Source organism: Coenobita brevimanus, chromosome 51 (genome assembly GCF_032717465.1).
Source record: "Coenobita brevimanus isolate Jiangsu-jjx chromosome 51, ASM3271746v2, whole genome shotgun sequence".
Classification (NCBI taxonomy): domain Eukaryota; kingdom Metazoa; phylum Arthropoda; class Malacostraca; order Decapoda; family Coenobitidae; genus Coenobita; species Coenobita brevimanus.
The window spans coordinates 31,014,089-31,037,346 of record NC_137004.1 but is presented as its reverse complement, the minus strand read 5'-3'; the positions used below and the strand labels follow the sequence as shown (position 1 = coordinate 31,037,346).

Sequence of the window (23,258 nt, the reverse complement as noted above, 5' to 3'; positions counted from 1 at the left end):
GCACGTCCTTTTCCTCCCCATCCCCTTCTGACAGTATCTCGGGGCGAAACCGATTACGCGTTCGACAACCACGCTTGTTTATTCTTGCTACACCCTTACAAGGTTATCCACCTCATGAGAGACCTTTCATTGTATGGGGATCAAAACAGACTCCAATAACCCTGGCGCTACACAATAGCGTATTCTATTTGTGTTTTATCCATTTCCCTCCTACTAACGGCCATCCTAAGCTGATTCAAATCATTCAGTGACAGAAAGAAAAAAATAAACAGTAAGAGGTCTACTAACTCAAGGTGTTAACAGGGGTCTTTTTCTAATAACACGTATTACTGGTGACATTAGATAATAGATGGGAGGAGGAGAGAGGTCACAAGATTATTAAAAACACAAATAATGAGTTTGAGTGATGGTCCCGCCTGTGGGAGAATTTGGAATGCTTGTGAAAGAAGCTGTAAAACATTCTCACCTCCAACTCAGATGATAGTTCTCCCATTTATGTTTTCACTTCTTCCTTTGCCTGTGTCACACCCTGCCCGTTTATATTATCAGGAATAGGGTTAAGGTAATGATGACGATGATGATTGAGAAGGAAATAATAATGATGATGATGATAATAATAGTGAATGAAAAGGTGATGATGACTGAGAAGGTAATAATAATGATGATGATAATGATGAATGAGAAGACGATGATGACGACGATGATGATGTTGATGATGATGATGATGATGTAAACCGAAATGAAAGGAAGGGGTGTAAATGAGTCAGGATTAGGCAAGAGTTTACTTAGGTATGAAAGCAAATCACAATGGAATCAACCCCTTCCCTACGAGGACTTTTGACTACTCTTGCAATCTCCAGACGATTTTCAACAGTTTACGGAACACTTTCGTACTGCAGAGGTTAGATACACACTTAACCCCTTCACCATCGGACGACTGCTAAGTCCAATGAAATCGCTGGTGATGGCAAGATTAAAATATATAAGGCGTAATCGTATTGAAGGGATTAATCTCTTCAATCTAATCATTTCTAATCCTTCTTGCTTTCTCTAGACGATTATATTTAGATTAGGAGAGAATTATCCAACTAGATGGGTTAGATATGGCCTTATTTAACACCGTCACAACTATACATCTTTCCTAAACTGAAAATAATCCTCTGGTAGCAGTGGCCGTAATAGTTGTGGCCCCAGGTTCATCTGAAATTGAACCCAGTGGACTGAAGGCTTATGTTCCCCTTCTGCAAGTCCATCATCCTCCTTTTGGGGGGACAGGGAAGTAGTTGAAGGATGTTTGTAATACCTGGAAAAGTCGTCCATTTATATCATTGCCACTACATGAAGGCATCCCTCTCCAGCACGCCTCTGGTGGCAGCAAAAATAAATACTGGTATAAAACGCCATCGGAGAGAAGGAGCTGAGGAGTGAAAATGAGCGAAACTACAGCTGACGATAAAAATGCACTGGAATTGATGAATACAGTTGAAAAGTATTTACTCTCAGTCCTTCGTGCACAGAACTGATCAACTCTGGAACTGTTTTTTTTTTTTATACACTCAGCATTTCCCTCAGCTTAATACGTCCAGTCTTTTTAATGTGGTGGGTCTAGGCATCTCGAAAAGAACGATCATGTGTAAGGACGATCATGTGTTGCAATTTTCTCTGAACGGAAAACTTCGACGGACACGGACAGAATGAAGGGGTAAAGTTTGCGCAGGATAAGATGGAAGGGTAAATGCTGGAAGATGGGTGGTGGTGGAGGGGTAGGCAGAGAGAGAGAGAGAGAGAGAGAGAGAGAGAGAGAGAGAGAATGTGTGTGTGTGTGTGTGTGTGTGTGTGTGTGTGTGTGTGTGTGTGTGTGTGTGTGTGTGTGTGTGTGTGTGTGTGTGTGTGTGTGTGTGTAGACAGACTGACAGTGGAAGGAGAACAGTGATAAGACGAAGTAGAGAGAGAGAGAGAGAGAGAGAGAAGGAAGCCCTATAGCCGTACTCATAAGCTGTCATGATCAGATGTTGCGTATTAGATCGTCTGGTTATACTTTACCTTCATTCATTCAGCTGCCAAACACTCCAAAACCAAACCGTGGTATTTTTTTATGCAAGAAAGAAGGAACCAAAGGGCAAAAGCCCACAAGATTACTCCCTCCAAGAAAAAACAAAAACAAAACAAAGAGCCAAAGTTAAGATCCGTTCACTTCGAGATGTCTGGACACATCGCGTCTGAAAGACCGGAGGTCATAGGAAGTAGGAAATACAGACAGAGGAAAACAGTTCCAATGTTGATCTGTTGCATACATGAAGGACTGGGAGTAACAGTTAACTATTAAAGAGTTGGACTGAAAAGGGATGAGAGTTTGTTGCTTGACGGGTGCTACGTGTCCGCCGTAGAAGTGGATGGATGCAAGCAGTTCAGAGAAGCAGTGACCATTGAAGTAGCAACAGAAAGGAGACAAAGATGTAACAGTGCGGCGTTGAGACAGAGGTGGAAGGAAGCTGGTAAGAGGAGGAGAGTTAATGATCAGTAAAAGATTAGAACTATCAGCGTGAAAGTACGGCAAAACAAAATTATTTCTGTGAATAACTAATTGCTATGGGTTTGTTTTGCATAGAAACTGGGTAAGATTCTTTATAAGCGCGGTCGGAGACTAAAGCGAGGGACTGCAGAGGAATTATGGTAATGTGGAAGTGTATGTTCTCGAAGGAAAACTGAGATGGAATGAAGGATGATAAAGGAGTGTATGTTTGACGGAAGACTGGGATGGAATGAAGGATGATAAAGGAGTGTATGTTTGACGGAAGACTGGGATGGAATGAAGGATGATAAAGGAGTGTAAGTTTGATGGAAGACTGGGATGGAATGAAGGATAATAAAGGAGTGTATGTTTGATGGAAGACTGGGATGGAATGAAGGATTAGAAGTGTGTGCCTGAAGGAAAATTGGGATAGGATGAAGGATGAAGAGGATGGATGTGTGTTTGATGAAAGATTGGGATGGAATGAAGACTACGAATGAGGAACATATGCTTAATGGAAGACTGGGATTGAATAAAAGATAAGGAGGACTGTATTGAAGGATGATAAAAATGAAGCAGGTGGAGGAGTGTGTGTTGGAAGGAAGATTGGAATAAAGTGAAGGAGAAAGAAAAGGAGTGTGTGTTGGAAGAAAGGCTGGAATGGGATGTGGGAGAAAGAGGAGTATATGCCTGGAGGAAGATTGAAATTGATAATGAAGGATGAGAAAGAGAAGCGTATGTTGTAGGAAGACTGGAAGGGAATGACGGATAAGGAAAAGGACTGCGTGTCTGAAGGAAGACTGGAATGAAGTGAAAATCCAAAAGACCAGATTAAGCTCCAAGATAACACGCCTTAAAAAAAAATAAATAAATAATAATGACAGAAAAGCAATGACGGCTCAAGAGTAAGAGGCAATGAAGAGAAAAAATAATAATGGTAAATATCTCCCCACACGGCAGCTCCGGGGAAGTGGTTGCCTCTTCCCCCTCCCCCCCTGGGCCGTATACAAGCAGCTCTTTGCATGCGGGACGGTGCACGGGCTTATTGCATGGACAGAGTTACGGCTCTCTCTCTCTCTCTCTCTCTCTTGATGGCTTATGAGAATTTATGACAAGTCTCCCTCAGCGGATTTTTACGCCTATTACACTTCACCCCTCTCATGAACGGGGCAACACTTTTCCAGGAGACACCAGACGATTTTAAGTGGAAAGTGGGTCATAGGGGCCTGAGAGCTCTTTAATACTGTTCTCATCAACCCTTTTATCGTCAAGACAACTCTAGTACTCCCTTCCAGCTAGTCAGACGATTTTACTGTATTCAGCTGAGTCATGGGATCCTGAGACTAACGAGGAGAGCACATGAACGCAATGGAAGGGGGGAGGAGGGAGAAACCGAGGATAAGATGGAGGGATGGAATGAAGAGGTATATGGGAGAGGAGGGTGTGACTTGTGGGAGGGCAGCGTAATGGTAGGTGACTGGGCGACATGGGGACGATTTGTTTGTGGCCACCTCTCAAGGGATTAAGGCGACTGGCTATTAAGAGACAGACAGATAAATACATTGAGAGAGAGAGAGAGAGAGAGAGAGAGAGAGAGACAGACAGACAGACAGACAGACAGACAGACAGACAGAACAATAACTATCATACTGGGGAATATTTCAGTGTCCTATCCCAGCTAACCCAGACGATTCTTTTCTCCTAGGTGAGCAGGGAAGCCCGCGAGTGTTGATACAAGGCTTTATTCTAGTTGTCAAGAAGATCTCGTAGCCTCTCTCTCTTGGCGATTTGTTTTCCTTATTACACATTTTTATTCTTTGTAGGTTACTGAGGCAAACTATTTTAATGCCAGAAACGTGAAAAAAAAAAAAAAAACGTGAAAACAATCAGGGTATAATATGCATAATAAAATGCAAAGAAAAACGGTTGCAGTCCTTTTACCTTAACGGCCTGGATTGTTGTCCTTTTGCAGCTTATTTCACGTAGCTCAGTGGAAAAAAAAAAGACAATACTGTGGCTCTACATAATTTCCACAGCACTTCTTCGTGACTAGCATCATACCCTAGTGTTAATCTATTATTACGAGTCAGTACTGAACATAAAGAGATAGCAATTATGGGCCAGGTCAGTGTAAAAAGGGTATATTAGTTCAAGACTCTGGGAATTGTGTGCTGAAATGTACATCAGCAACAAATGTCCTGTCGTCTCTGGGGCTTTGCATTCCATGGACTTTGAAATTCCGTCCCCATGATGAAATGCAAACTACACTTACGGCACTGATCTGTGGCAAATTATATTCATCAGTGTCAGTTGTTGCAGATTCAACAGAATGGCTGTATAAATCCAGGTAGAAAGATGCAGGAGAGGCATTAGGACAGGACCTTTGTTGTCTCTTGTACCGTACACCTGTCTCCAGTTTAACTCCTTCAGTCATGGGATTTTTTTTTTTTTCAGGTTATTCTTACTATCACCAGACAATATTACTCAGTTCAGAGGAGACTATCTGAAATGGAAGGGTCAGACAGAGGCTTCACTGACCTCTTCACAGCCAGAGATCCTTCTTAGGCTAAATAAAATCGTTTGTTCGTAGTCTGATTAAAATGAATCAGACGTCATCGTAGTCAAGTGGGCTGACAGTAATGAAACTCTTACACAATATTCTGAAAAATCTGATGAGCTCTGAAGATCATGTCCGTGGGTTTTCAAAGTCATCGTTCACTGTTTCGTTGTTTATCGTTATGAGGTGATACAAGAGTTGTGTCCCCAACTGTACACAGGAACAAACAAGCATTGCGTAAAAGAGGTCCGATGCCATCGTAAACTCTAAATCAATACCGGTATAGCTCGTGACGCCCCACGAAGACTATTATATAGCGTCAAAGAGCGTATGAAAACAAAATTGATAACGACACTTCACGAGCAAGCTATATAAGGCATCCTTGTGAAAGGGGATTTAAAAACAAGGGGTAGAATCATCCGGCATCAGTGGCCATCGTTTGTAGTGCCATATTGTTTTGTAATAAATGTACTGAACACTGATACTGTTTTCATCGTGTACCGCACATTGTTCTTTCTTGGTCTCTGGACACTACCTCACCCCCAATCCTTAGGTGAGAAAAGAGGTTGGAAAGACTGATAGTGATGATGATGATGATGATGATGATGATGATGATCATGGTAAGGAGACTTTCTAACAGATACATGTGTCTCTTCCCAGGTGATGCGGGTGGCCAAGTGTCCCAACGAGGAGCTGTCCTTCACCAACTGTGTCATTGTCAACGAGAATGACTTCCCGCTTAAAGTCAAGTGAGTGGGCACCGACTTCGCCGCTGATCTTGCCCTTTCAGTTTTTTTTTTTTTTTTCCTCCTGCACGGTGTCCTATTAGTGTTTTTTTAAGACAGTCCTTTTAGTCTTGATTCTTTTTTCATCATGTTGTTGCATTTGTGATTGCGTTGTGGCCTTTTTCTATCATGTCCGTCCTCATTTTAACCTAATCACGCCCTTTTCTGTTTATTTTCTTGTGTCCCTTAAAGCGAAGTCAGAGGCGTGTCATATGTTTCTTGTCTTTTCAGTTTTCTTCTACAAGTTTTTTTTTTTTTTTTTTTTTGGGGGGGTTGGTTTGTTCTTTCCGGTGTATTTTTGCCTATGATTTATGTTCTTTACCATGCCTCTTTGGCCTTAATTAATGCTCAGTGTCTTTTTTTGTTCTTTGCAGTGCTTTTATTTATTTTTTTCCCCTTGATTTGTGTCCTGGTCCTGTCACGTACTTCCTCACTTTTGGCACTCTTATTAGATCTTGATCATGTCCTGATTTATGTCCTTGAGATCTTCATATGTATTCACATCAGTTGGCGTGAGTGTGAGATGCCTGTGTTTTCGGGTCGGTTTGTTTGTTGGTCCCTTTCTCTGTTATTTTGTCTATTTGTAAGTAAGCAAAATTGTGGACAACTATGGGATGGAATTTCACCCAATTTGGCATGACTGGGGACCATCAGAATAACAGGTGAATAATTTTTGCCCCAAAATGGTCCTAGGTCATGTCAGGGGCAAGGACAGTTCAGTTTTTATTCGATTTTACCAAACGTAGTGGAAGGGTTGAGGAACAGGAAAGCATGAGGTCAAATCATTATGAAAACAATCGGTCAGTGGCAAAAGTCACAGGAAAAAGTAAAAGGTTAGACCCTCTAACTCATAGTTTTGATTCGATCTGAACAAAATTGGTGGAAGGATTTAAGGTAAGCTAAGGATGAAATACGCTATTTTCAGAACAACAGGTCGAAGGTTAATGGCAAAGGGTACGGCCCGATTAAACACTTTTGATCCTGTTTGAACCAAACTTGGTGGATGGCTTGAGAGTCAGACATGGATGAAGTAATTCGATATTGAGAACAATCAGTAAACGGGCAGGGTCAAAGATTCGACCATAAACCGATTGTCGGGCGAGTGTGTTGCATTACGAGTGATCTTTCTTTGTTGGTTTCTTCTTTCATAAAGTCAAGTGAGTGGCCGACCTTTCCCTGAGCTTGCTTGGCTTTTAACTAAGGTTCTACACAGTGTAATGATGTCCCTGGCCGTAAGTTTCTGGCATTCAATCTTTTTTCTGTCTTGATCGTGTCCTATTTTTGAGTCCCTTAAGTCGAGTCAATGGGCCGTCTTCTGGATTTGGATTATTTTCATGGTTTTAAGGCATCTGAACTACAGTAGGCTATGTTGATTTTTTAACCGCACATATATACATACAAATATACGGTGTCATTTTGACCCTGAATTATTATTCTTTGCGAGAATGTCTTCAACTTCAATGTCAAGGAAGTTGCCCGCCTCCTTCGCAATCTCTTGCCGTTTCATTTTTATTCCCCTCTACCTCTTTAGCCCTGATCTGTGTTCTATACAGTGTCTCTTTGCCCTTGATATGTGTCCCTTTCAGTCTCTCTTTGCCCTTCATTTACTTGAATATCCCTTCCAGTGTCTCTTTGTCCTTGACCAATGTCCCTACCGGTATCTCTTTGCCCTTGATCTATGCCCCTTACAGTATCTCTGCCCTTGATGGACATCCCTTACAGTGTCTCAGCTCTTGATTTATGCCCCTTACATTGTCTTTTTGCCCTGATTTATGTCCCTTACGGTGTCTCTTTGCCCCTGATGTATGTCCCTTACAGTGTCTCCTTGTCCCTGATTTATGCCCTTTACGGTCTCTTTGCCCTTCATTAATGTCCCTTCCAGTGACTCTGTCCTTCATTTACGTCCCATACAGTGATCATGATGATGATGATGATGATGATGCTATGTTCATACAACTTTATTCAATTTAGAAAAGCCTCACGTACTGGAAAGGTTAAGGAAGGCTGTCTATACCCTCACCAGTTGGAAAGACTGTCCAGTAGCTGCATAAAATCACGTGAAGATATTGAGTATAAGATAAAACAAAAAAATCTGACTAAGGCCCTGTTTATTATTTTTTTTCCTACTTATCTCTTGTCACGTACTTTAATTTTCAGTTTTGTTTCTGGCGTTTATTATTTTTTTGTTTGTTTTTTACTTATCTCTTGTCACGTACTTTAATTTTCAGTTTTGTTTCTGGCCTCGAAGATATTTTTTATCCTTTTTGCAACAAGTGCGAGCGCGTGCATGTGTGTGTGTGTGTGTGTGTGTGTGTGTGTGTGTGTGTGTGTGTGTGTGTGTGTGTGTGTGTGTGTGTGTGTGTGTGTGTGTGTGTGTGTGTGTGTGTGTGTGTGTGTGTGTGTGTGTTTTAACTTTAAATGCATCCATGTATAGTTCGGACTGGTAGTTTACATAATAATAGATTACTATTTTCGCAGAGACTAGGGTCATATCCTAATTGACAATGAAGACTTTGAAACGCCTCTTCTTCAGCGATTTATATTGCATCTTGAATCTTTTTGGTTATTACTGTACGTTACCAAATCCAACTACAGTATATCGATTTTAGAAACAAATAATGTACAAAATAAATCGCTCAAAAAAAGGTGCAACGAAATCTCCTGCGCCGCCTAGAATACAGCCCAACGTTCCCTTAAAGTCCTGGAGTTAAGGTTTACAATATAATATTATATGGAGTTTTGTGAGTGATAGTGATGGTGTTGGTTTGTGAGTGATGGTGATAGTGCTGGTGTTGTGGTTGGTTTGTGAGTGATAGTGCTGGTGTTGGTGTTGGTTTGCGAGTGATGGTGATAGTGGTAGTGATACTGATAGTGCTGGTGTCGGTTTGTGAGTGATAGTGAGTGATGGCGTAGATCTGTAAGTGATAGTGCTAATGCTGGTGTTGCTTTGTGAGTGATAGTGATAGTGCTGGTGCTGGTGCATGGGTGAGAATGTTAGCATGACAGTGATAGTAACAGGGTTTGTGTTTTGTCAGATACATCCAGGTGACGGCGGACCATGGCAAGCAGTACATCTACACCATCAGGCACGACCGAGGGGTGAAGCCTGGACACATGGGATTCAACGCCATACAGAGGAAACAGGCCCTCCTCTCACTAGACCAGGAGGTGAGATAAGTCAACAGGAGACAGGTAACGGGCGAGAGGGTAAAGATTAAGAAATAAGAGGATAACTGGTAGTAGATAAAAGGTCGTGAGATATTAGACTGCGGACAGGTAACGGGTGGGAGATTCAAGATTGAGACAAGAGGATAACAGGCAGTAGATAAAAAGATACTACTCATTCGATTAGTATGTGAGGCAACAGACAACATGAGATATGAAAGATAACAGGTGACAGCTGTTCCCAAGAAAAAACTGGCACTACTCTCCCTCTCTCCAGGAGCTGAAATAACAGATAAGAGATAAGAGGTGACAGATAAAAAGTATCGGATAACAGCAACTTGATAACAGAGGGCAAGTAAAAGACAGGCTAAAAGGTAACAGACACCATTCAACACACGGGCGAAATAACAGATAACAGGTAACTGATATGAGACAAAAGGTGGAAGATAAATGTACGTGAATACAGTAGACAAACGAGAACTGGAAAAAGATAACAGGTAACAGATAAAAGGCGAGTGAATAGATAAGATATAACAGATAACATATACAAGGTGAGAGAAGGGATGAGCGAAGTGATAAACAGGTACAGTAACAGGCAACAGATAAAGCCTGGGCACACGAGATTCACCACCATACAGAGAAGGTGAGATAACAGGTAACTGGTGGCTGGTAAGAGATAAAAGATAGTAGGTTCCCCATCCGCTAGAGCAGGAGATAGCTGACAACAGGTACCATAAGAGATAATAGGCAACAGGTGAAGCTGGGGGAGACAGACTTCGACGCCATATAGAGGAAACAGGCGCTACTTTCGCAGATAACAGATAAAAGGTAGCAGGAGATAGATAAGAGATAACAGGTAAACAGAAAAAAAAAGATAAGTTCTACTCTCCCTGGATGAAGAGGTGAGACAGCAGAAAGGTAATATGTAACAGGAGACAGGTGACAGCTAAGAAATAACAGGCTTTTCTCTCGATGGACCAAGTGAGATAAGAGTAGCAAGCAACAGATATTACATACCAAGTAAGAGATAGCAGGTAAAAACTAAGGGACAGCAAAACACAAGAGATAGCATATGACACAGTTTTATAGACCAGATAAAGGCACTAATTTTGGTAGATTAGAAAGTGAAATAAGGAACAAGTAAGAGGTAAGAGGTAACACATCACAGAAAAGAAATAAGAAATGGCAGAACAGTGGTATGAGATAAACGGTGACATTCACCTTACACAAATGGAAAACAGACACTATTCCCTCTGAATTAGGATGTGATTACCCCCTCTTCCTACACTGCACCACAATCTCTCACTACATTATCCAGGAGATTCCAAGGACAGCAGGACATCAGAGGTAGACCACATTTTGCGAAAATCATGCTGGACAGAGGATAAGAGGTCACCTCTCTCCAAAAACCACACAAGCCGACCATTCTCCAACTTTTCCAAGACCTTACACATAAAAGAAGTCAGAAATGAGCAGATAATATGTCAGCTGTATATGATCCTTACCTGGCTTGGGGATGTGGATAACTACAGCAACACCCCAACAAACCGGAAGAAACCCACCAGTAAACCGAATCCTATTAAATACTGACAGCAAAAATGAAAGGGACCCATCAGACAGGTGACGTAAAAAGATATACGGAATATCATCACAGCCTGGAGAGGAATCAAGGCAAGGCGACAAAGCTGTCTGAAGTTCAGAAACAGAAAAGAGGGCATTATAAGACTCCCAGAGGAGGCAAAACTGGGACCATGACTCTAAATGTCGACGGTGGCATGCTGAAGATGATTCTGTATCGGTTTGTGACACACTGGCAAAATGATCAGCAAGCAACTCTGCAACAGCAAAAGGATCAACCACAGTCCCACCTGCTCCACATAGCCTAAACCAGGAGGGGAGGGAATGGTAAATTTTCTTGAAATTTTCCTCACCCGGTTCCACACCTGTGAGGGAAGTCCTCGAGCTGATGGAGGACACAAACCCTTCCAAGATGAACGTATGGCCTCTTCAAGACCCGGTTCACATAACCTTAGGCTCTCCGAAACGCCACCATACACTTATGGATCTCCACGGTGGCGACGAAGTCAAGAAAGGACGACTCATGAGTCATGTCGCCGTCGCTGCGGACCCGCACTCAGGAATTCACCGAGGAACCAGACGTTTAGGAAACTGACCTTTCGTCCTAGGAATATATAACAAGGCTGCAAGGTGCAACACATCAGCGAAATATGACACCAGCTCACTTACAAAGCAAAAATCATTCATAGAACGGTCAATGGAACTTAATTCCATTAAAAAAAAAAAAAAAAAAAAAAAAGAAGGAAGATCAGGAATACAGTCCCAAAAGCATACGGTAAATTTTCGGAATTACACCCAACTAACAGGTAATGAAATTAATACACGCATTACTGGTTTAAAAAGTTTCAATATCTTGTCTTCTATTATCTTCCGTTGCATTTTTTTTTTTTTTTTTTTGGGGGGGGGGGGATGAGATGAGGGAGATTCTCCAGCTCCTGTCTCCGTCATTTATTGCATCTACATGAAAATGACCTAACCTAAACTAACATTACATAACGTACTCTAACGTACCTGCGATAACGGACGGAGCTAGGAGTTGGAAAACATTCCCCACCCCAACTTCTTATTTACCGGTACTAAATATTATAATGTGCATTTGCAAGGGATGTATACAGATAATGAATTACTCAACGAAAAACTGCATAAGCTAAATGGTGAACACATTAATTATAGTCTCCGATAGTTGGGTGTATCCCTGGTACAATACCTAACCTACTACCTAATTAGGAGTAACTGAACAGCTTGCCTTAAAAAAAAATAAAAATAAAAATAAAAATAAACGCGTTAGGTGAAACAGTTTTGCTGATGACCGTATATGTACAATATAAGTGAATCCATGATTACTGATAGGAAACTTACTGGTTGTCGATGTTGTTCTCGCCTACCACAGCAACGCTTTGAATACTCCTGCCGGAGTTAAAGGGCACCAGCCAAGTAGAACACTGCCCCGCGTACCTAGTTCCCCTGTTGTCAGCATGTAAACAATGGACTGCATATATACGGGACTAAAATATTTTTCTCTTCTCTACATTTTTTTAATTAAATCGATTTATATGAAGGCTAGAATTATTTCTAGTCATTACAGATTAATTAATTTATTAGTTTTCCTGTCTCGAAACAAAAAAAAACAAAAAAGGCAGGCCTGACTTTAAGGCTTATCAATTACTGATCTTAATAACTTGTTGGCAACTACTGACTATCGCTATGGTAGCCAGGGTAAAAAGGTAAACGTGGGAGCAAATGTCTGAAGGCCCTTAGCACAGGTGCTCATCTCCAAAACTTTGGCCATTGGGCCTGCAGTGAATTTTTTCACCTATTGTCCTGGGAGACAAAGCCACTGCATCATCCAGGTTACCACAATTACCTCCCCTAGGTGTTACTTTCGTTACTTAGTTTACCTACCAACCCAAAAAGAGTGAATGGACACCTGAGTGGAGTGGTCTCAACTGGCTGCACCAGAATTCGAATCCCTGGCGCTAAACGGGCCACCAGCTTCGCAGCTATTAACGCTTACCACTTGGCTACCATGACGCACCCATTCACTGGGTGATCGGGAGAGTTTCCGAAAACTTGATCTTAGTGCAGATGCAATAAGGCAGTTACAAAACATTAGGGTATTTATGGTGTATACAGAATATTAGTATCATGGACTTTGGTCTAACAACTGAGATGTGATGGGCATACAGTCCGTGGTTTGAGGACCAGTCTTTTTTTTATTTAACACTGTACATGCACTGTGTGATGACAGAGGTGTGTTAAAAGGATAGGTTTTGGAATCACCTGTGCCGAGTGATAGAATACATGCCCAGGAGTTAGTGCTTGTAAAGTAAAAGAAAACAGTGCATAATAAACATGGAATAGAGGAGTGGCAGATCCAGGCGGAGAGAGGCAGGGGGTATCCTGGGAAGGTGGATCTTCCCACACTCCCATTTTCATCTCTGCCATATGCATACTCGTATTCTTTTCTAACCCTATGGGATACATGCCTCAGAGAGATAGCTTATAGTTCATTATATTATAATTTAACTTAGTGTTCAGAAATAAAAATCATGTGGCTTTATCAAGCGTTAGTGCAGACTTAAATTTCTAACCTAGTCAATAAAGGTCACTGTATGCATGAAGTAAGAATGGGCAGGTACTCATGCTTCCCTCTCAGCCCTCCTGCACACTCAACACATCCGAAACTCTTTACTTTATTATGCCAACAGATTCCATGATATTTACGTTCTAACGCCAGCAGATTCCAACAGATCCACTATCTTAAGCTAATAGATTCTGATGAATTCACTGTCACGCTAACAGATCTCAACCTTCCATTATCACACACCAAGATTCTAACCCCCACTTACCCACACACACACCAACAGATTCTAACCCCCACTTCGTCACACACCAACAGATTCTAACACCCACTTATCCACACACCAACAGATTCTAACACCCACCTCCCCACACACCAACAGACTCTAAACCCCACTTCCCCACAGACCAACAGACTCTAACCCCCACGTACTCACACACCAACAGATTCTAACCCCCACTTCCCCACACACAACAGATTCTAACCCCCACTTCCCCACACACCAACAGACTCTAACCCCCACTTCCCCACACACCAACAGACTTTAATCCCCACTTACTCACACACAACAGATTCTAACCTCCACTTACCCACACACCAACAGACTCTAACCCCCACTTCCCCACACACCAACAGATTCTAACCTTCAGTTACCCACACACCAACAGACTCTATAATCCACTTACCCACATACCAACAGATTCTAACCCCCATTTCCCCACACACCAACAGACTCCAACCCCCACTTACCCACACACCAACAGATTCTAACCCCCACTTACCCACACACACCAACAGACTCCAACCCCCACTTACCCACACACCAACAGATTCTAACCCCCACTTACCCACACACACCAACAGATTCTAACTCCCACTTCCCCACACACCAACAGATTCTAACCCCCACTTACCCAGACACCAACAGACTCCAACCCCCACTTACCCACACACCAACACATTCTAACCCCCACTTACCCCCACACACGAACAGATTCTAACTCCCACTTACCCACACACCAACACATTCTAACCCCCCACTTACCCACACACACCAACAGATTCTAACCCCCACTTACCCACACACCAACAGATTCTAACCCCCACTTACCCACACACACCAACAGATTCTAACTCCCACTTACCCACACACCAACACATTCTAACCCCCACTTACCCACACACACCAACAGATTCTAACCCCCACTTACCCACACACCAACACATTCTAACCCCCACTTACCCACACACCAACACATTCTAACCCCCACTTACCCAAGCACCATCAATTTCTAACCCCCACTTACCCAAGCACCATCAATTTCTAACCCCCATATCAAAACACACCAATAGATTCTAACATCACCCCAGTAAACGCACACACACACACACACACACACACACACACACACACACACACACATTCAGGCAAACCATCAGACTCTAAGCTGGTACGGTGCAACAACAGATCCGCGTGGAGCCGTACGTGCACGACCCCCAGAGGCAGCTGATCGGCACCATGGTCCTGGAGGCGGATTTCCTGCAGAAGAAGAGCACGACCAACGACCCTTACAACACGGACCAGATGGCGATGACGTTCATGGAGCAGTTCCCCAAGTTTGGCTTCACCGTGGGACAACCTCTGGTGTTTAAGTTTCAGGACAAGAAGACCCTCTCACTTACTGTAAAGGAGATTGAAGGTTGGTTTTTCACACACACACACACACACACACACACACACACACACACACACACACACACAGGGAGAGGGAGAAAGAGAGACTGGAGGGAAGGATAAGATGGCAGTTGCAAAGAAGGCAGAGTTATACTTGCAAACAAGGCCTGTTAATCTATAACCAGGTTATCTGCTAATGTAAAATTAACGACTAATTATGTGATTTTATATTTTGTCTAATTCGTTCCTTTTGAGAGGTCTATTCTACCTTCACAGCAGCCAAGATACATTAAATATTTCGCCATCGTGCTATAGGGGTTACAATCAACACTATACCCATTTTACTCTAACATGGCCTTAAACTTCCGTCTCTCTATCTTCAATACTAAGATGTAGCAAGTTATTAACACTAGAATATGATGCTATGGGAAGGATGTAGAGCTACAGTGCTGTCTTAGTCTACCACTGTGAGATGTGAAGAAAGCTGTGAAAGGACAAAATTCTGGGACCAGCTAAGGAAAAAAACGCTTATTGTGCAGATATCACAGCGTTTCTATGTACAGTCAGCATCAAAAGACCGGTCGCCTTTTGTGCTTCTCTCTCCACGGACTTCGTATTTCAGTGTGGCAGACCTTTAACAAACGACGCTTATGGCAATGATTAGAGACCAAATGAAGTAATCGACGTCATTTGCTAAGGATTCACCACACTGATGTTCAAAGTGCCTGAAGAGAGAAGCAGGAGAGGAACATTGTCTCAAGAGATAACACTTTCTAATGCCTCCCACCTACTTGCCGCAGCCGCTGACCCAGAGGCCGTGGCGTCTGGCAAGAAGAGGGAGCCACGCAAGATTGAGTTTGGGGTCCTGCAGGCAAACTCACAACTCGTGTTTGAGAAGAGTGAGGGATCCTTCCTAATCCTCACGGGGAAAGCCAAGGTAATCACACTTTATTCATTTATTTGTTTCGTCCGATTTTGCGGTGAGATTCACTGACACACTTACAAGCAGTTTTCTCTTGTAACTTTTATATTCACAGGAAGAAGAGACATGAGAGAATTTGCAGTCTACTCTCCTTTTCATATAAAAAGTAAAGTTGGGAGCAGGAGCCATGGCTTATCCGTAGTTTGGGTCTATTGAGCCCGTAAATGATTATTCACCCATTATCTGGGTGTAATTGGGTCTATAAAAGCCCACGTTGCCTAGAGGCAAAGCGGGGAACCCCTGTTAGGCTCAGTGGTAACGTGCGTGTGTATGGAGCCTGGGGCCTGAGATCGAATCTCGGCCACTCCAGTGATTAATTTGTTAAGTTTCATTTCGGTCATTACATTGGTGGCAGCGGTGGGATGTGAGGCGAGGCTTGGAAGGCAATGATGTTGGTTAGCTGACAGCGTCCTAGTCCTTACATACTGGGGATGAGCTGTTCAGTGTGGTCCACACCATCACCAATGGTGGCCTTCATTGCTACACCACCATGTGTATTCAAACACACCAAATTAATCACCAAGGGGAGAAAAGGGTGATGTAATGGGGTCTCTAAAACCTGCGTTGCCTAGAGGCAAGGGATCCTCTGATTGGCTCAGTGGTAACGTGCACGTGTATGGAGCGCAGGGGCCTCAGATTGAATCTTGCCCAGACCAGTGATTAATTTGTTAAGTTTCATTTCGGTTATTACATGGGGACACAAGGTCACTACCGGGTATATAATCCAGGTTACCAAACACACTTCCCCTAGATGTTACCCTAGGGAATCATTTTATCTGACACCCACAGAGAGTGATTGGGCACCTGAATTGAGTGGCACCAAGACTCGAATCCCGATGCTGTCGGGTTGGGGGCTCCATAACCCCCACTCGGCTACTGTGAATGTGGCCAGCTGGTCTCCTTCCTAGAAAAACAAAAAATATCCCACGCAGTTATTATATCATAACCAATACTGCTTTGACAGAAACAAGTGATACGGAAAGTGTCTTCACCCTGCTTATCCATCATGCAGAAACCAGACTGAGTTAAAAGGGGAAGTTGACCATTCCTGTGTTCGTGAATTTCAGCCCTGACGACATACAGAAGCACAGAGTACACAATAAAGGCGATGTCTAGGTTCACTTGACTCTTTTCCTACGCCCACTAACCACAACAGTAATAGCAGTAATACAAGAGCCACAACCATAACAACCACATTTCCCACCACAACATCATCAACAAGAATAATAACTAACAAGTGCTACCACAACTACAACAACAACAACAACAACTACTACTACTACTACTACTACAACTACTACTATTACTACAACTACTACTACTACTTGCTAAGAGACTCTCAGAGAAATGCATCAATCACCTTCGGAGTTCTGCTATGGCCTGGATGAAATATCGACTACTATGACTCAAGGTTACCAGACCATCGTCCTTCAGGCCTGTCTCTGGCTGGCATGGATTACGAAGTCACTGTGGTCACGAGTTACATTGACCAGCGGCTCGAGTAGATTAAGAGTTTTCGTAACACTGTATCCTAAATAATAATGTTTAGTACTAGCAGTAGCAATATACCTAGTGACCACAGACTGCATTATTCAAACTAGTTTTATTCTTCGCAATGCAACTCCAAATAGATGGAAGTTACACTTTCCTCCTCCTTCTCCTCCAACTACTACTACTACTACTACTACTACCGCTATTACTACTACTACTACTACTATTACTACTACTATTACTGCTACTAACAAATTAATAATGATAATAATCCATCCATCATCCAATCCTACATTGCCCCATGAGGAGCCCAGGGCTAGGCAAGTTTGTCCTGACATTTAAGATGAGACTGAATGATGATGATGATGATGATGATGATAATAATAATAATAATAATAATAATAATAATAATAATAATTCTACTACTACTGCTACTACTAGTACTACTACTAATACCACCACCACCACCACCACCATTATTGACACTACAAATACAGCAACCACAATGACAAACACAAAATTTCACCACCACTACCAGCAGGAACATCATCAGACACAACCACAAAGCCATCAGGCCCACCAAAGCCGTAACCACCACTCCCCTCCTAAAGGCACGTTCGGCACACACCAGCCTCTTCTCAGCGGACTGGGACTTCCAAAAGATGGGCATCGGTGGACTGGATGACCAATTCATCCAAATCCTCAGGAGGGCCTTCGCGTCCAGGGTCTTCCCGCCAGAGGTCACAGAACAGCTAGGAGTGAAGCACGTCAAAGGTCTCCTGCTGTACGGACCCCCTGGTATGTTATTCCTCGCTATTTCGGGTTGTTTCTTACTATACAGTGTACTGTCACGACCAAAATCTGGCCTACACTTCCTTGCCAGCTGTGGTGATGGAGGGTGTTACATGATATATTTTGATGTTCAGTACTGGAAGTTGGAAGCACACAACAAGAATATGAGAAGAATGAATACTCTCCGATGTTCAGGAATGAGAACTGTGGCAGGACACAGTGGTAAGAGAGTGTCGGCAAACTTTTGCTTTTGACAGTACATAGTCACCATCTCATTCAACAGTTTCCTCACTTTACCATTATTTGTATGGTAGTGGCCAAACCTATCAAGGGCATTCTGCTCTACGGTACGCTACTTTTCACCTCTTTTCGGATCTTTCCTACTGTTTCTTATAATCACTGTTGACTTGCATACAGAACTTTATAAAAACCCCTCCGCGGTCATGGTTACTGACAAGTCTACAGTAAACTTCTTTCATTAATAAGTATATCCTCAGTGCTATAGCGATACTAGAACAGAGAGAAAGGGCGTAAAAATCAAGGTTACACCGCTGAGGTCTTCCATCTCATTCAACAGTTCTTCATACTCGGAGACCATAAAATTTCTGTTTACATTTTCTAAACTGATAAACATATATAGTTCTTAAGCACAGGCAGTATCCAGTTTGAATAATACTATCCATGCGTCTCTGCTGACTAAATTAAATGTTCAATAAAAAAAAACTCAGTGTGTGTTTGCTAAATGCTAAATGAAGCATGAATAGTTATATTTGTGATGATACACCGTTTTGGAAGAAATTATTTCACATTCAATTCCTAAACCTTCACTGTTGCAGGCACTGGCAAGACCCTGATGGCTCGCCAGATTGGAAAGATGCTCAACGCTCGAGAACCCAAGATAGTGAATGGACCCGAGATCTTAGACAAGTATGTGGGTGAGTCTGAGGCCAACGTGAGGCGTTTGTTTGCTGAGGCAGAGGAGGAGGAGAAGAGGATGGGGCCCAACTCTGGGTTGCACATCATCATCTTTGATGAAATTGATGCCATCTGTAAGCAGAGAGGCTCAGTTGCAGGTAATACCGGTGTAAATGATACTGTTGTCAACCAACTACTCTCCAAGATTGACGGTGTTGAACAGCTGAACAACATCCTGGTTATCGGCATGACCAACAGGAAGGACATGATGGATGAAGCTCTGCTTAGGCCAGGACGACTGGAGATCCAGGTAGAGATTGGTCTTCCAGATGAACAGGGTCGTTTTGACATTCTGAAGATCAAGACTGCCAAGATGAAGGACCACAACAAGCTTGACCGTGATGTTGACTTGGCAGAGATCGCAGCCTTGACTAAAAACTTCTCTGGCGCTGAACTTGAAGGTCTTGTGAAGGCAGCCTCATCTTCCGCTCTCAAGCGATATATTCACCTAGGAAATAAAATTGAAGTTGACCCAAATGCAATAGATAAATTAAAGATAACACGAAGTGACTTTATTTACTCCTTAGAAAACGATGTAAAGCCATCTTTAGGAACAAGTGATGAAGCCTTGTCCAAATTCATTGAGCGTGGAATAATCAACTGGGGAGCAACGAGGGAACTTGTGGAGAAAGGTATGATGTTTGTAAGACAGGCTCGGTCCCCAGAGACAAGTAACCGTCTGTGTCTACTGTTGGAAGGAGCACCCACTGCAGGAACCTCAGCTTTGGCTGCTTATTTGGCTAAAAACTCTGATTTCCCATTCATCAAAGTTATCAACTCTAGAGAAATGGTTGGGTTCATGGAGTCATCCAAGTGTCTGAGAATCAACAAAATATTTGATGATGCATACCGTTCAGAACTGAGCTGCATCTTTATGAATGACCTGGAACACCTGATGGGTTATTCACCCATTGGGCCACGCTACCAGTCCCTGGTGCTGGACGCCATGTACTCCCTGCTCTCAGCCTCACCTCCACCCGGCCGTAAGATTCTCATCATCTGTACGTCCAAGCGGCGTTCAGTCCTCGAGGAGCTGGGACTCCTCTCAGCCTTTACTGCAGTCATCAGGGTTCCATACATCGCCGACCAGGACGACATCAAGCTCGTGCTCGATGAATCTCAAGCCATGTCTCCGGAAGAGGTCAGTACACAAACTAAATTGTATTTTTCTCTCTCGCTCTGTAAGTTAGAGCTGATGAATTAGAGACAGACAGCTAAAGAAAATCCGTTGAAAAGTCACGCAGACTATTTGGTTATGAATACTAAATACATACGAGTATGTGGTATTGCATGAATGTCACCTAGCACAAAAGAAAAGCAGTGGAAAAGATATCGAATATGTTGGGGTGGATGCAGTAAAGGAATAAAGCTGAACGAAAGAAGGAACATACTGGGAGTAAGAAGTCAGTAGACTGGTAAGGTAAGGTAGAAAAAATACATATGAACTGATAGGCATTCGTACTTGACAATGTGGAACACACTCGAGCAAACAAGTTTGCTAATGTTATTTAGCTAAAAGAAGTGTATCATCTCTCTTACCTGATATTACTGAACTGGTCCATCTTATTTCATCATGAGCATACTAAGACCTATAAGGGCTTCGGACCCTCATGCCAAACCATGGCAGGTAACACGCTTAACTCCACTTCTGTGCTCCATTTGCTGCGCTTTGGTTTTTCAGTAATATGTTGGTAGATTTTGAGAAAAGCTGCTTAAGGAACACCCGTTTTTTTCCGGAAGTTTCCCAGTGGTATTTGTAGTTCGCTGTAGCTTTAACAACTTCAGAGCTACCTTAGCTTCCAGTCTTGGTACCTGTACTCAGATTGGTGCTGTTTCGCTTCAGCAATACGATGGCGAATTTTAAGAAATGTCACAAGTAAAATACAAAACTTCGAGACAGCACAGCTGTATTCACGGTAAAGACGGAAGTCTACCTGGCTAACTGTGCACAAGCTCTGTTCAATCATTTATCATACAGTACACATCGTTTGAAGGGTATAGGAAAAGTAATCGATACACTGTATTTCTTTAGTAGTTTATCTCATAATTCGCCACCACAGTACCGAAAACAAGCAAAGGCGTCCAATTTCTCATCGAAAGTTGGTTATCGTGGTATTATAAGAGTTACGCACATCATTGGAAAGATCATGAAAAAGAAAGAGCAGTTATTTATGTGGTCTTTCTCAAAATTAGCAACCATTTTGCTGTAAAACACGGAGGAAACAAGGCAATAAGCACCTCATCGAGCACCAAAACTGGGTTATCCCTATAATTTTTAAAGCTAGAGAGAAATTGTGCACACTGCTGGAACGATAAAACGGTAACACTATTTTTTATGGCAAGCTTTGTTCAAGAAAGTCCCACACTCTCGAGTGTGGTCACCAATAATTTCATATTTTGAAAAATTGACTATGGTGTCTGGCAGTAGAAAGTAGATAGATAGATGAGTGGGAACGACGAGCATAGCAGAGGTGATCGTGACTGGACTGGATGATGCACAAAGAATCAGTGTCACCGGCAAGTGTGAAGAGATAACATAGAACAGGATGAAGGACTGAAATCGAAAATTAAATAGTTTAATCAGTCATACGAGCATATACACAAGTACATTTTCATTATTAATAAATCAGCACTGGCTATGCTTTATTGAGTTACCCCTCTTCAAAAGATGGAAAGGTAGCAGGTGTAGTCGAGGTATAATAAGAAACTACTAGCAACATAAGCCCGTATCCTGCCTTGTCCTCCGAGAAGCCACCCATCCACCAACTTACCCACTCACTCATCCATAAAGTCCATCCACCCACCCATCCAGTCCACTCATACTCACTCACCCATCCTGCCTCCTCATCACCTACCCTGCCCACCCATTTTATCCATCCACCCGCCCACCCCCACCCACCCTGCGCACCCAGTCCACCCACCCGCCATGCCCACCCCACATACCTAACCTTCCCACTAAGATGTCCTCCCACCCTGCCACCCACCCACCCGCCATGCCCACCCCACATACCTAACCTTCCCACCAAGATGTCCTCCCACCCTGCCACCCACCTACTTATCCCACCCACCCACACTAACTTATTCACCCCATCAACCCGCCCACCCACCCACCCACCCCCTCTGCAATTCACCCATCTTCCCTACTACTACCCAACTACCACCAACTTACCCACCCATCCATAAAGCTCCCCATCCACCCAGCCACCAAGTCCATACACATCCAGCCACGCACCCACCCTAATCACCACATCAACCCCACCCACCATTCCACTTACCCAGTCCACCCATAAACCTACCCTGCCCACCTTCTCACCCACCTATCCTGCTCACTCACCCACCTACCAATCCTGCCTATCCACCCCACTCACCCTCCAATCCACCCAGTCTGCTCACTCATTCCACTTGCCCACTCACCCACCTACCCACCAAGCCCCACTAGCAGGATGAATCAGCAGCTTCACACACACACACACACACACGGCATCGTCGGAGGAAGACGTCCTTTACCGGCGCTCCATACCAGCTCAACACGGCCAGAGGCATTACCTAAATAAGTATCTTTGAATGAGTCAAGCTCTGTACCAGGTTAGACTAAATGATTTTTCATTATTAAAAGGAAAAGAAATAATAAGTTTAAATAAGACTTGTTCAAACAACAAAGAACCACGATACGTTGAGTCAGCTGGGTTTGTTTATACTACGGCAACACGCGGAAAGTGTAAGTACATACTCTTCATTTAGGAGTCCGGTGCTGCCTATTGTACCAAGCAGACGTGCTTCTCTCCTAGGTGCCCGGAGTGATTGTCAGCTAAGTGTATAGCTCTTCCTCGGCAGCTAGTGCTTCCTCTTGCTGCGAGGTGGAGTATGACCCAGCCCATTTCTATGGATACTGTGGTGTCGGCCATGGATGTAGCGGAGGCAGACCCTTTCAGGCCACCGGGAAAGCGCCCCATAGGCGAGGCTGCCCCGGAGGAGGATAAGGTGACCTCTGGCAAGTCCCTTAGGGTGTCGTCACCACCCACAGCTGCATCGCAGATTGTCCTGGGTGAGGATGCGGCTGCATGACAGAGTGCCGAAGGTGCCGGTGAGTCAGTGTCAGCAGCAGCTGTTACCAGGGTGGTCCCTAGTAGGGGTGAACCAACACCATCCACTGCTGTCAATATGG

The 23,258-nt window shown here is 43.3% G+C and overlaps 1 protein-coding gene across 2 annotated transcripts in view; it reads left to right on the top strand.

Annotated features, from left to right (window-relative positions):
- Window positions 1-23,258, top strand: part of LOC145400101 (vesicle-fusing ATPase 1-like) — a 116,529-nt gene that overhangs the window by 81,266 nt on the left and 12,005 nt on the right. For both annotated transcript variants that reach the window (XM_080272610.1, XM_080272609.1), the window contains exons 2-7: window positions 5,730-5,818; window positions 8,890-9,022; window positions 14,647-14,878; window positions 15,654-15,790; window positions 17,938-18,124; window positions 18,955-20,234. In XM_080272610.1, the coding sequence (XP_080128736.1) occupies window positions 5,733-5,818; window positions 8,890-9,022; window positions 14,647-14,878; window positions 15,654-15,790; window positions 17,938-18,124; window positions 18,955-20,234 (2,055 nt within the window). In that variant the 5' untranslated portion in view covers window positions 5,730-5,732. The remainder of the gene's footprint in view (window positions 1-5,729; window positions 5,819-8,889; window positions 9,023-14,646; window positions 14,879-15,653; window positions 15,791-17,937; window positions 18,125-18,954; window positions 20,235-23,258) is intronic.